This window comes from Alligator mississippiensis, chromosome 4 (genome assembly GCF_030867095.1).
Source record: "Alligator mississippiensis isolate rAllMis1 chromosome 4, rAllMis1, whole genome shotgun sequence".
Taxonomy (NCBI): domain Eukaryota; kingdom Metazoa; phylum Chordata; order Crocodylia; family Alligatoridae; genus Alligator; species Alligator mississippiensis.
Genome location: NC_081827.1, coordinates 158,802,283 through 158,817,045, shown reverse-complemented (window position 1 = coordinate 158,817,045; position 14,763 = coordinate 158,802,283). Strand labels below are relative to the sequence as shown.

Here is a 14,763-nt window from a genome sequence, read left to right as displayed (position 1 = left end):
GAGTCTAGAAGAGAAGAAAAGTGAAGAAGATATTGTAGAAATTCAGGACGATATCCCCAGACCTGGTCCTGAGAGGCAAGGGTGGGATTTGAACGGGAAAGTGGACAGCTTGGGACCTGTGGGAGAATGGGTCAGGCAACCAGGGTGAAGAGAAGACCCTTTGAACCAGGAAGATAACTGGGGAACTGGAGCCCTGGGAGACAAAGACTGATAGTATAGAATATATAACAACTGGTGTGGATAGGGCAGGGTATGGAGATGGTAGAGCCCTGCGAAGAGGAGCCAGTGTCCTGAGTCATTAACAGCCATCTTGTCTCCTAGGATCATTTCTATCTTTCATCCTCTTTTTTCATCAAAGTTGTGGCAGGTGAGCTCTAAAGAAAACACTTGATCCTAGTAGGAGGCGATGACCTGACTCCAGGAAGACACGATATAAACCCTCCCAAAGACCCTTAAAGCTGCCATACTAGACCAGTTGGATCTCACAGAGGAGGCCTATTGCCACAAGTTTCAACAGGAGACTTGGAACCTGAATGCGCGGTCTCAAGCCATGGCTCAGAAATTAAAGGACTTGTGCACCTGTTGGCCAAACCATGACCCATGGTCAGCTGCAGAAATAGTGGAACTCATGGCCTAGAATAGTTTTGCGCCATCCTTCCAATAGGAGCCCAAGGTGGTTGTATTGCCATTGGGTGACTAGCTTGCAGGAAGCCACCCGGATAGAAAAGGATGTCTTGGGGCTGGAGTTAGACTGTCTGGCTCCCTTGGAAGGACAGTAGGTCCCAGGGCTGAGGAAGCCTGGACTGTAGAGGAAACAGTCAGGGTCTCTAAAGATACCTCTTGTAGGGGTGCTACCTCCTCTTCTGAGATCCCAGCCAGTGGGTGGGCCCTTGAGTGTCCTCTCTGGAGAAGATGCCCCCTGGGGTAACCCTGCAACCCAGGTGGGGGAAGGGATGCTCTGAAAACTTGTTTTCAATGTGGGGAGAAGAGCCATCAATATTGGGACTACTGTCTGAGGGACTGTGGGTATGTCTATGCCTATGTCTCAGAGGCATGGCAGGAGAGCCCAGATGAGAAGGGATATGTGGTCCCAGTAAGGTTAGGGGATGTCCGTTGTAGGGCTCAGACTTGGGGTATAGCCAGACCTTTATTCATAAGCAATTTGTGAATCCAGCAGGCATCCCAGTATATGAATGTGTTTGTGTCATATATTCATCAAGATATCTAACCATACCCCATAACATGGCTGATATTGACCACTGGCAGACAGAAGGTAACGTGACAGCTGTGGTAGTCAGCCATTTAGCTTACCTAGCAGTGGTGGGGTGAGACTGGGACTTGATGGCCAAAGTGTTGCGACTGGCTCAAGAGGCCAGGCTAGAAGCCAGGCTGACCCCAATTCCACTGAGCCAATGCTGGGGAATATGTTTCCCTTCTCAGCCCCAGAACTCTTTTGACTTTGACCCATATCATATTGAGAATGGCAAGAGGCCCCCTCAAGCCAGAGGACATGCTTGTAGAAAGGGATTGGGGTTCAAAGCAATCTCGGCCACCCTCCAGATGATTTGGAGGGTCAGGATACCCCAGGAGCTCCTGGAGAGGGTGGACTGGATCAGGTATGTTGGGGGGAGGCCTGGATTTCATTTCTGATCAAAGGGAAGACCCAGTATATGCCCCTCTGTATGGCTGGTTAGATCAGGCTGTTGGGGTCATACTGGATGCAAGCTTAGCAGCCCAGGATCCCCATTTTGAGTTACACAGGGACCTCTTGATGAAAATATCAAAAGACAAGGCCACAACGACCTGGCAGTCCCAAATATTAGTGCCAGAGCAGTACTACAGCCAGATTTGGAAACTAGTCCATGATGTACAATGGGGAGGCCATTTAGGGGTGGAAAAGACCCAAGATACCCCAGGCTAGAAAAACCTTGCCAGCATGCTATTCCAAGAAATCAAGGACTAGTGGACATCCTGCCCTGAATGCCAGCTAGTTGCATGCCCCAACCCACTCGCAAGGCCCCACTGGTACCTGTTCCATTGGTTGGCATACCATTTAAGTGGGTCAGAGCGGACTTGGTGGAATCATTAGATCCTAGCTCAGGAGGGTCTAAGTTCATCCTGGTTCTTATCAACCTGCTACCCTGAGGCTGTGGCAATTTGCTTGGCTTCAGCACAAACTGTGGCCTTTGAGCTATTACAGATATTCTCCAGGGTGGGCGTTCCCTAAGAGGTTTTGACTGACCAGGTTATGGTCTTTGTGTCCTGGTTATTGCAAGAAGTTTGGTGCTTACTGAAGGTCCATTCTATAAAGACTTCAGTGTACCATCCCCAAATGGATGGATTAGTTGAAAGATTTAATCAGATACTGAAGGGGATGTTGGAAAAGGTGGTCTTGGAAGAGACCAGTTATTACCTTGCTTGCTTATTGTTTGTCATTCAAGAAGTTTCACAGTCCTCCACAGACTTTTCACCCTTTGTATTATTTTATGTGAGGCAGCCCTAGGGCATGTTAAATCTCTTACAAGAATCCTGGCAGGCCCAGGGACAACAACAAAAACATAGTCCAACATGTCCTGAAGCTACGGGAAAGGTTAGACTTGATGGGTGCCCTTGCAAAAGAAAATCTTGAGGCTGTACAGCAACAGCGGCATAAATAAAAATTCCCAGCTCTGGGTTTATCAGCCAGGGGATAGAGTATTACTACTTCTCCCCACCTCCGACAGTAAATTGCTAGCTAAGTGGGGTCCTGCAGAGGGTAGGCAAGGTAAATTAGGAAGTTTGCATAGTAAGGAAATGGTGGGGTTCACAGATATTGTGTCAACCTGCTGGAGCCCTGCAGGGTCTGAGAAGCTTGTGTGGTCTCTATATGTTTACTGGGAGCTGGCTTGGGGGGTTGCAGATCCCCAATGGATCCTATGGCTGGCCTCACGATAGGGAAGGTTTAGACCCCAACTCAACAGGCTGAAGGAAAACACCTACTGGACGAATTTTAAAGATGTATTTACAGTTATTCTGGGCAAACTACATGGATTGAACACCAGATTATGCTTAAACTGGATTGTGTAATTCAGAAGGGATACTCAAGAATTACAGCATATCTGAGGGAAATGGTAAAATGAGATTAAGAAAATGCGGGACTTAGGGGTGGTAGAGGAATCTGCTGGTGAGTGGAGTAGCCCAATTGTTTTGGTGCCACAGCCTGATCACACCACCTGGTTTTGTATTGATTTCCCTGAAGTCAATGCAGTTTCAAAGTGTGACACACATCTTATACCCAGAATAGATGAAATGGTGGAAAAAATAGGCAACACAAAATACGTGACCACCTTGAATTTAACCAAGAGGTATTGGCAAATACCTTTGGTCCCAGTGTCCTAAGAAATCACAGCCTTTGCAACACCCTGGGGTACATACTGGTACATACTGGGCAATGGCCAAATTGGGCCCCAGTGGACAAAGTTAAGGTCCTGGTGGAATATCCTGTGCCAGCAACCAAATGGCAGGTGAAGTCATTTTTAGGGTTGTGAGATGATTCATCCCACAATTCGCTGCCCTCACAGCCCTGCTAACTGACATGCTGTAGAGGGAGCACCTCGAAGGATCCAGTGGTCACCCAGGTGTAAGGCAGCATTTGGGACAGTTATACAGCTACTATTCAGTGTGCCGGTCCAGCACAGCCCAGACTTAACAGAGGAGTTCACATTACAGACAGATGCCTTGGAGTGAGGCTTGGAGGCTGTTCTCTCCCAGGAGTTTGAAGATGGTGGACAACCCATTCAATATCTCAGCAGAAAGCTCCTTTCCCAGGAACAGAAATATGCGGTGATAGTGAAGGAGTGTCTAGCAATTAAATGGGCAGTTGAGACCCTTTGTTATTACCTCCTAGGGGCCCATTTTCTTTTGGTCACTGACCATGCCCCTTTAATGTGGCTTAATGCTATGCAGAAGACCAACCCCTATTTGATGAGATGGTACCTGTCCCTGCAGTCTTGATTTTATTTATGTGTGTGTGTGTGTATTTATTTCTTTATTTCTTTTTCAATATGCCACCATCCTGGGACTGCATATAGAATCATAGAAAATTGGGGTTGGAAGGGACCTCAGGAGATCATCTAATCCAGCCCTCTACTCAAAGCAGGACCATCCCCAGCTAGACCATTTCAGCTTTGTTGAGCTGGGCCTTAAAAACCTTGAGGGATGGAGATTCCACTACCTCTCTAGATGACCTGTTCCAGTCCTTCATCACCCTCTGAATGAGAGAGCTTTTCCTAATAACCAACCTAAACCTCCCTTTTTGCAACTTGAGACCATTGCTCCTTGTTCTGTCATCTGTCATTGAGAACAGTCTAACTCCTTTCTCTTTGGAACCACCCTTCAGGTAATTAAATGCAAATGCAGACTTCTCCCAAATGGGGCAGGGGGTGCAGCTGAAAAGGGAGGAGTGTATGCTGGTTTCCACTCTTAAGTGGTGGGGACATGTAACAAGGCACATGACTCTGGGGCTGGAGCTTAGCTGCAGGGGGTGAGAAGGTACTGGCCTGCTTGCCTAGGAGCTCTGGGCCAGCTGACGTGGTTGTTTGGCTGGCCCTAGAAAAAGTTAAAAGCTCCCAGAGATGACGCTGGGAAGGGAGGGAAGCTGAGAAGAAAGGCAGCACTGTGGTGAAGCCCTTGCCCCGGATAGGAGAGTCAAGGGGGTGGGGGTGTTTTGTTGTTTTGCTATTCTGTTTAGTTTGAGGTAGGAAAGGGGGAAGGCTAGCTCTTGAGCCTGGCTGAGGGAGTAACAACTACGTACAGATGCACCTCTTTGAAAAATAAAATGAGATCCAGAGATGAAGCAGCACAAGATAGGAACCAACCATTGTTCTCAGCTTCATTTCTCCAATGATATCACAGAGGGCCAAGAGGGAGAATGGCCCCATAGTAAGTCCAGGTTCAAATCCCTGCTCTGCCACAGACTCACTGAGTGTCCTTGGGCAAGTCTCTTAGGGTAAATCTATGTGGCCAAGGCAATGCCATCTAGACACCCCAGCTATCTTATTTAGGATTCCAGGAGCGGTCTTATCCTTGCTAATATGTTATGCTCCCTAGCCAAACTAGACCTGCTGTGAAGTAGGGTATATTAGCTTGGTTGGAGGATCATGATAAAACAGCTACCCTGCCTCCAAGCTGGCACATATACTGGGTATATCAGCATGGCTGTGTTGTGCTGTGTACTGATACCCTCTGTGTCTTTACTCTCTTACAGAAGGTAAAAACACTATTCTGCCTCCAGAGATGTCATAAGAATAAATACCTTGCAGGCTGTGGGGCGCTTGCATACAGTACTAACAGTGACCATGTAAGTACTCATGATACATATAGGCAGCCTGGCCTCGGAGTCAGGCATTGCCTGTGGAGCAATAGACTTGGGTCTGACCTAATTTACAATGACCTGTCAGCTTTCCCCCTACTCTGCCGAGCGCGGGTAGCTGTGCTGTTTGCAGCATAGATTCATAGATTCATAGATGTTAGGGTCGGAAGGGACCTCAATAGATCATCAAGTCCGACCCCCTGCATAAGCAGGAAAGAGTGCTGGGTCTAGATGACCCCAGCTAGATACTCGTCTAACCTCCTCTTGAAGACCCCCAGGGTAGGGGAGAGCACCACCTCCCTTGGGAGCCTGTTCCAGACCTTGGCCACTCGAACTGTGAAGAAGTTCTTCCTAATGTCCAGTCTAAATCTGCTCTCTGCTAGCTTGTGGCCATTGTTTCTTGTAACCCCCGGGGGCGCCTTGGTGAATAAATCCTCACCAATTTCCTTCTGTGCCCCCGTGATGAACTTATAGGCAGCCACAAGGTCGCCTCTCAACCTTCTCTTGCGGAGACTGAAAAGGTCCAGTTTCTCTAGTCTCTCCTCGTAGGGCTTCGTCTGCAGGCCCTTGACCATACGAGTTGCCCTTCTCTGGACCCTCTCCAGGTTATCCGCATCCTTCTTGAAGTGTGGCGCCCAGAATTGCACGCAGTACTCCAACTGCGGTCTGACCAACGCCCTATAGAGGGGAAGTATCACCTCCCTGGACCTATTTGTCATGCATCTGCTGATGCACGATAAAGTGTCATTGGCTTTTCTGATGGCTTCGTCACACTGCCGACTCATGTTCATCGTGGAGTCCACTAGGACTCCAAGATCCCTTTCCACCTCTGTGCCACCCAGCAGGTCATTCCCTAGGCTGTAGGTGTGCTGGAGATTTTTCCTCCCTAGGTGCAGCACTTTGCATTTCTCCTTGTTGAACTGCATCCTGTTGTTTTCTGCCCACTTGTCCAAGTCTGCTTGCAGCTGTTCCCTGCCCTCCGGCGTGTCCACTTCTCCCCATAGCTTTGTGTCATCTGCAAACTTGGACAGAGTACATTTCACTCCCTCGTCCAAGTCGCTGATGAAGACATTAAAGAGTATCGGTCCAAGGACCGAACACTGCGGGACCCCACTGCCCACACCCTTCCAGGTCAAGACCGACCCATCTACCACGACTCTTTGGGTGCGACCCTTTAGCCAATTCGCCACCCACCGGACTGTGCAGTCATCCACATCACAGCCTCTTAACTTGTTCACCAGTATGGGGTGGGATACTGTATCGAAGGCCTTCCTGAAGTCTAAGTATACGACATCCACCCCTCCTCCTGTGTCCAGGCATTTCGTAACCTGGTCATAGAAAGAGACTAGGTTGGTCAGGCACGATCTGCCCGCCACAAACCCATGCTGGTTTCCCCTCAGCATAATTTGCCCTGCCGGGCTCTCACAAATGTGAGCCTTGATAATTTTTTCAAAGACTTTACCAAGGATGGAGGTGAGACTGACCGGCCTATAGTTGCCCGGGTCCTCCTTCCTCCCCTTTTTGAAAATGGGGACCACGTTAGCCCTTTTCCAGTCCTCCGGGACTTGGCCTGTGCGCCACGAGCATTCGAATATTCCCGCCAGTGGCTCTGCAATGATGTTGGCCAGTGCCTTCAGCACCCTCGGATGGAGCCCATCCGGGCCTGCCGTCTTAAAGGCATCCAGTTCTTCCAAGTGACTCTGCACCACCTCAGGATCTACGTATGGAAGTCTGGCGCCTTGCTGCTGCCTCTCTACAACCCCAGTGAGAGACTTGTCGTGCCCCTCACTTAGGAACACTGAGGCAAAGAACTCGTTGAGTTCAGCCTTGTCCCCCCTATCTGTCACCAATTGTTTCTGCCCATTTAGCAGGGGTCCTATTCCTCCCTGGGCCTTCCTTTTACTCCCTATATATCTAAAAAACAATTTCTTGTTGTCCTTTACTTGGGTTGCCATCCTCAGCTCCATGGTAGCTTTGGCCCACCTAACTGCCTCCCTACAAGCACGAGCAGAGGAGGTATATTCATCTTTAGTGATCTCACCCTGTTTCCACTTTTTATGTGCTCCCCTTTTGGCCCTTAGGCTGCCCTGAATTTCTCTGGTCAGCCATGGAAGCCTCCTTGCCCCTTTCCCTCTTTTGCCTCGCTCGGGGATCGTCTTGCTTTGTGCCCGAAGGATCGTTTCCTTTAGGCACAGCCACCCTTCTTGGGCTCCCATCCCATCAAAACTCCTACTCTGCAGTGCTTCCTTGACTAATCGCCTGAGTGCATTGAGATCAGCTTTCCTAAAGTCTAGCACTTTCACCCTACTAGTTACCTTACTCACTCGCCGTCTTATGTTGAATTCTATTATAAGGTGATCACTGTCTCCCAGATAGCTACCGATCTGGAGGCCCCCTATCATGTCATCTCCCATTGCCAATACCAGATCCAGTATGGCATTCACCCTAGTGGGACCATGCACCTCCTGTGTCAGGTGGAGGTCCTGTACACAAGTTAGAAACCTGCGTGAGCGATGGGACCTTGCTGTCTGCGTCTCCCAGCAGATGTCCGGGTAAATGTTATCAGGCTCAGCAGGAACCAATATTAGCCCTTCTAGTCCCTTTCACTCTTGTTGTCAAACAACTAGGGGACTCTATCCTGTTTGGTTATTAGAATGAGGAAGGCTGCTGCTTCCTTCACCTGCAGCAGAAAAAGAAATAAGCCACCTCACTATGGCTTCCTCAAACCATGCCCTGGCTGGGATGCCTAAAAACAACTTGACAGCACCCCAGCAGCTGAGCTCCCTGCCTGTCATAGTTGAGGCTCGCTCTCTGTCTGGATCCACCTATTCTCGGGTGTAGATTCTTGCAGCAGGGTCTGTCTCCTTGATCCACTTTTGTACTGTGTTGGAACTGTGTTGCAAGGCAAGGCAGATCATCTGAATACCCTGGGAAATTCCAAAACCAGAAACAATTGAACAATTTCTTAAAGAGAGAGCACCATTCAGGTTGCCATATTTGACAGGGGTGTTCAAGTTCATGTAACCCAAGCACAGGAATCCTGTCTGCAACTGCTAATGATCAGAGGCATGGGATTGGCAGTGGCAGAGTCTCCTAGGTATCCAGGAAAACATCTGTTCAGGGAAACATTCATCCCAGCCCCATTTGCATACCACAGCCACAAACCCTATAAAGCACCTACCATGTGGCACAGAAGTGAGAGAGCAAGAGAGATGAGGGTGCTGCCATCTGGCTGTCAGTGCAGGGGCTTGCACACAGAATTTACAGCATGTGTCTCTATTTCTTTTACAGTGAAAAGGTGGAGAGAAAGCAAAGGGTTAAGTTGGCATCTGCCTGAAACCCATCCCACTGGGGCAGTCTCTCTAGTCCAGTGAGTTCATGGAGATGCTCACATACTCTCTCTTTCTGCCTCCTTATCTAACTCTGCTGCGGGGATTTCTTTTCCCCACCTTTCCCTTGACTGCTGCTTACAGGGAGACCAGTTTGGGAGCTGAAGTGGGGGGTACTGTGAGAGCTGAAAAATGAACCATCAGGTGGTAGAAGTTCCTGAAAAGGAAGGAGAATTCTGCTTGGAGTGGATAGGATTTTAGCACCTCAAGCTAAGCCAATAAACCTTTGCTGTCCAGATCTGCAGGGGAACAAGGAGCAGCAGGGTCCTTGCAAATACTTCCAGAGCTGGTCAAGGCAAAAAGGACAAAGAGACCAAATGGAGAGGTGTGTGCCTGCCAGGGGTGGGGCAGCCCCCTGTGTTAGCTAAGTACAGCTGGAAATAGCATTAACCACACCGGAGCCCAGACAGCATCCTGCAGAACAGAGGGCTGTAGCAGCTGCAGCGCTTGGACACTGCTTGGAAGGACACTCTTTGCTTTAGGCCTGGGGGGCCGAAGAGATTCTGGTGGGGAACTTATTTCAGGACAAGATGTCCTTTCATGCTCCCTGCAGTTGGAGTACTCTCAGCAGCCTTGACTTCCACATACAGAGCAGTTTGGGCTGCGTGGACAGTTGTTCCCAGAGACAGGGCTCATTTAATTTGTTTTCAAGTTTAGTTTTCCACCTCTGAATTTTCCCTGCTGCGGCACCTTGGCTAGCTAGACTGTAGCCTCCCTGGGACATCATGGAGGATTTGGTCCGTGTGGGCAGCATCTTGGCTACTGTCCTCTACTGCTCAGTCTGCGCTCTGGTAAGTCAACTCTGCTAGACTCTCTCTGTGTCCCTTACTCTTTGTCTCAACTCTCCTCTTTCTGTGGCTTTGAATGTTGCTAATTTCTCATGTGAACCAAACACTTGCACCTGAGCTGCTGCAAAGCCTTAACCACTCCCAATGTCCACTTGGGCTAGTGGGTTCTGACTTAGTGAACAGAAGCCAAAGGGACATGGGGATGCGATAGTCAGATGTCCAGGTTGGCAGTCTCGGGACTTATTTATGCTCAGAAGCTATTCTGATATAAGGCCAGGGGGTGGGGAGTGGAGTTAGAGCAGAACTACTATCCCAGAATGACACCCAAAATGAACATTCTTCCCCCAGAATGAATCGGGTATCAACAAGCCCTAAGGGAGCTACAGAATGTGGATCCCAGCAAATTTCAAAGCAAGTTGAGTGTCTAACTCCCTTAGACACCTGGGAACATCCTTGACATCAAATCCACATGGCAGGGTGCTTCCATGCCAAAAATATCTAGGAATAAATTAAAACCTATAATCACTATTCTTCCCCTCCCCACATCCCGCCCTGCCCCCAAGAACCTGATTATTACCTTTTTGGCCCCCTTCCAAGCCCCTTACTGATAGGGAATCTCCTTATTCAGAGAGCTCATCATCAGGCCTCACTGGCAGAGCAGTTGCTTGTACATAGCTACTTAGGCACAGAATATCAGTTCTGTTTGTTTTCAGCTTCTCCACTGCAGTCAGAAGTGCTAAGGATCCAAACGAGACTTTCCTGCTGTTACTTTTCCATGTATGCAGTTACTACAGGTTTGGCAGAGCTATGGGATGATGAGTAGGAGTGAAAGAGTCAAGAGAGCTGTGTTAGTCAGGCAGAAGGCAGGGTATATATGCACGTAATTCATTAACTAAATAAGATGCATATAGAGCATAAGCTTTTGTGAACCTGAGCTCTACCATGGTGAGGAATGAGAAAGGGAACTGCCCATGAAATTAGTGCTCTATGGTGGGCTCCATGCCAGGGCTATATATGGGAGATGGCCTGAGGGAAAGAATCTGGTCTTTGAAAGGACTGAAGGTTTGACTTGGTTGTTCTGCTCACACCTCCTCCCTCCTGCCTTCAATTTATTCAGTATTTTTCGTATTCCTACAGGCCCCAGCCTGGATCAGGGTCCTGAGGCACTTGGCAGTACACGTACAGAATCATGGGAAACAGTGCCTGTCCTACAGAGACTGCATAGTATTATTATCCCTGTTTTTACAGAAGGGGAAAACTAAGGCACTGACTGATCAAATGACTTGACTGGGGATATACAGGCTGTCTATGGCAGAGCAGGGACTAAAACCCAGCTCTCACCTCTGAGTCTGGTGTCTCAATTACTGTTTCCCCTTTCTTTCACTGATGAAAGCTAATGAAATTGGACCTTAGTAAAAGACACGTGAAGTTAACAGTCAGTACAAAGGAGTATGTGCAAAGGGAGTGATGAGTCCTGCAGAGCTACCTGCCTGGCACTGCAAGCCCTGGAGCTGGTTGTGTGCAGATCTCCCGCTCCATCTGCTTCAGCCTGTAAGACTAGTCACATCCTTGTATAAGTGGCTTCACTGCATCACTAGTCAGAGCTGAGCACTGGTGGTGGGAAGTCCAATGTGCAGGGTGTGAGTGGAGGAGATGGAAACAGGAGGTGTCTTATTCTGCCGCTAAAAGCTTTTTCTCAAGCGTGGCAGCCCGGTGATATCATGACATGAAGAATCTTTCCATTTCTGTTCACACGGGGGGCTGAGCACTCACTTCCTGGAAGGCACACCGGGAACAGAGAAGCCTAGAGCATTTACAGTTAAGTGAATTTTGAGGTTTCTGAGTCAGAAGGGCTGATAGCTTTGACTTGACCCATTCAGAGATCAATTTGGGTTCTGCTACTGGTGTCGCTGACAGCTCCAGCTGTGGGGTCCCATATTCCACAGACTTGCCAATGCTAATACAATTCTCCAGAGCACTTGGCTTCTGCCTGACACCCCATGCCTTGCTACTCCAGTCTTAGATCTTTGTTAACCAGAGCTTCCCAATCATGCCAGAACTGTTCTTTTGTGATGGATTGGCCGGGGGGGGGAGTTGGCAGGTATTTCAGGGGCTAAAGGAAGGTTTTAATAAAGCCATCCAGGGCTGGGAAGAGCCTTGTACTCCCTCATTTTCATTGTACTGCTTGTTTCTAGAAAGAGGCTGCAACTAAACCCTCAAGTGCAAACACTTACACTTAGTGTGTACTTCTGTGACTGGCTGAACCAAACACATGGATCTACATACACCCTGTCCTGTCAGATGCAATGCCCCTCCCTACTAGACCCTTTCAGAGACCTTTTCACCCCTGCTGAAGCCAAGAAAACTGCTCTGGACCAATCCCTACCTAGTGCTCTAGGATTTGTTTTTGTTCTACTATTATATGGGGAAGCTCTTATTTCCCACCTTCTGTGATATCAGCCCAGCTTCACATCATGGGGTGCAGTTGGACCAGGGCTCTCTCAACTAGACTACCAAACCACCTAGACCAGGCACAGTCCATGAAGATAGGCGAGGGGGTGGGGAGGGGGAGGAAGAGAGTCCCCTTCTATTTACACTTCTTTCATTTTCAGTTCCATTGCTTCATTTAGATACAAATGGCTTTCAGATCCAGAGCTACAGGGCACTTGAGTCTGAGGCTGTAACAGGAGGGGTCCAGCTGTACCTTGAAATGACTGTGGCTTTATCCTAAAATGTTTCTAGCTGACAAGGGCGGAAGAAGATGCAGACTAGGGTTTGCTGCCCTTGCAATGTGCAGGCCACTTGACAGATGCTAGGTCTCTTTGTGGGTGGGAACTCACACCTTCTTGTGACCAAAGGATTGATTTTCATCCAGGCCAGATGACAGAGTTGTGTATCAGAGCTTGCTTAAAGTGTCATTCATCCTATGGTGCTTAGCACACTACACAGAGGGGCTCATTCATTTACAACACAATGCAACCCCCTCTGAGGTAGAATGTGGCAGGAGTTCAAGTGTTCACATTCACCACCCACAGCAGTTGGGGAGAGGAGGTGAAAAAAATTCTTATATCCCATGGAAATTCAAGAGAGAATTTAAGGAGGTAGACTGGAATCTACCTATCCTGGCTTAGATTTTGGCCAGGACATGGGCTGACAAATGAAGGGACCCTGGGATTTTCAGTAGCTACATGTGGTTAGGACTCCAGCTTGCTGCTCCATTCAAGAGAGGCTTTCAGTAGCTTAACATCCCTAATACACTGCCATGGCTTTGGCCCAGAGAACACTCTACTAAGTGCTCCTGAGAGCTGACAGAGCACAGCACAGGGCCATTCTTCTTTATGTGCTAAGTACAGAGAGTCAAAAAGCCCAAAGCTGAATCAATTCAGTCTTTGCAGTTTAGTCTAAGCTACACAGATTAAACTGAAACAGAAGTGAACAGACATTTACCTTTGATACAGAAAACGCAGCCACATGCCTGCCATAACTCAGGCCAGAAGCTGGGAGGCACTGGAGCAGGCTGTCTGGTTGTGTGTTTACTTCCTTTTCCTGCTGCCTCAGAGGTCTCTGGGATTTGCAGTCCAGAATCAAAATAGCAGGACTCTGCAGGATTGCTCATTACTTCCTCTTCCAGTTTCCAAGTGTTTCTGGGATTTGTAGTCCAGTTGCAGCCTGCAATAAGTTTGAACAGGGGGAAGGGGTGTTTAAGCCCCCTCCCTGGCCCCAGACCACAGCCGGGGTTTGCCTGCTGGGGTGCAGTGCCCGCCCAGTAGACTAGGTTGCATCTCCAGCTGGGCTTGCCCCCGTCCCCCCCCCATTTTGTCAGTCAGCCCTCACTGCCCCAGCTAGGGAGCAAAGGGGTGGGGCCAGCCCTGCTCTCTGGAGCAGATGCACAGCCCCGCACAGCCCAGGGCTGTAAAGCATGCTGGGATACTGGAGGACTCTGATTTAATTTGAACCAGGAAGGGATCTGGGACAGAAGTTTCATAAACCAGTTTGACCCAACTTGGTTAAGTCTGATACTACGTTCAACCAGGTTTATCCTAAACCAGTTTCAGCCGTTTTGAAACCGGTTTATGTGCACTGACCCTCTGTTCTGTTACAGGTTTAAACCAGTTTCTGATCACTTAAACCAGTTTATGTGTAACTTCTGTACTGAGCCCATAAGATCCATTGCCTTGGCAAAACACCCCCAGCCGGGTTGTGGGCCCCGATGCCCAAACAATTGAAATGAGATGCTCCTAAATATGCAACACAAATGCAGATTGAGCAGCACTTCTGCCTTGTCCCCTTTTGCTAAAGATAAGCAAGCTGCTTCCACATCTGGGGCTGCCCCAGAGAGCAAGTGGCTGTGTACTAAGCTGGGGGACAGTGTTTGGTGACAGCCACTTGTGTTCTCCCTCAGCTTGCTTCTTTTCATCCACCTGAGAAGACTTCATGCTGCTGGACAGAGAGGTCCCAGGCCTCATCTCCTCTCAATTCCTGCAGAACAGGTGCTGCTTAGACAGTTGTGGTGCAGGCTCCCCCACCCCACCTCAGAAGGAACCTGCCAAGAGTGAGTGGGACCTCAGCCCATTCAGTCCTTGGTGAGAAGCCAAGGGCTGGGCAGGAGGGGCACTGAGTATCTATTAAGGACCAGTCACTTCTCTTCTAAGCCTCAATCAGCCCTGGGGTTCTCCCAGTGATCAGGACAGCCTGTGAGCTGATAATTCATAGCACTCTCTATAAAAGACCCCCCTGGGAATTGTTTCACATCTGCAGTGTCATTGCCAAGATTGGTGCTGTGACTGGATCAACTTTAAAAACAATTCTGCTATGTCTGTAAGAGCCCAAATAGACTCCAACCACGACCAGTTGCTGCACAAACCCATCAAGACACCAGGTTGTGCTCCAAAGAGTGTGCGGTCTAAGTAGGCCCAGGGTAGGCAGAGGACTAGAAGTGAACTGACTTGCATTAGCAATGAATTGAACTGTGCTAAGAGATTTTTTGTGAAAGTACACCAGTGTGAGGTTAACAAGAGAATGGAGGGGCAGGAGAGGAGTCTGCTTCTCTCTCCAAAATACCACAGGCCCCAGTGAATATCCTTCTTCTCTCCCACTGAGTATTGTCCCTGCCCAACTCTGCATAATGAAACCAGGGAGCTGAGTCAGAAGAGATCCTTGTTCCTGTGACAGATCCCAGAGCAGCTCCCAGGGGCACTGGCAGCAGCAGCAGCAGAGACCAGGTGAAAGAATGTTC

The 14,763-nt window shown here is 48.9% G+C and overlaps 1 protein-coding gene across 1 annotated transcript in view; it reads left to right on the top strand.

Annotated features, from left to right (window-relative positions):
* The first annotated feature begins 8,733 nt into the window (after positions 1–8,733).
* The window catches only part of LOC102575400 (parathyroid hormone/parathyroid hormone-related peptide receptor), a 50,581-nt gene continuing 44,551 nt past the window's right edge, over positions 8,734–14,763 (top strand). Inside the window, exon 1 of the mRNA XM_019500882.2 lies at positions 8,734–9,530. Coding sequence (XP_019356427.2) covers positions 9,465–9,530 — 66 coding nt within the window. The 5' untranslated portion in view covers positions 8,734–9,464. The remainder of the gene's footprint in view (positions 9,531–14,763) is intronic.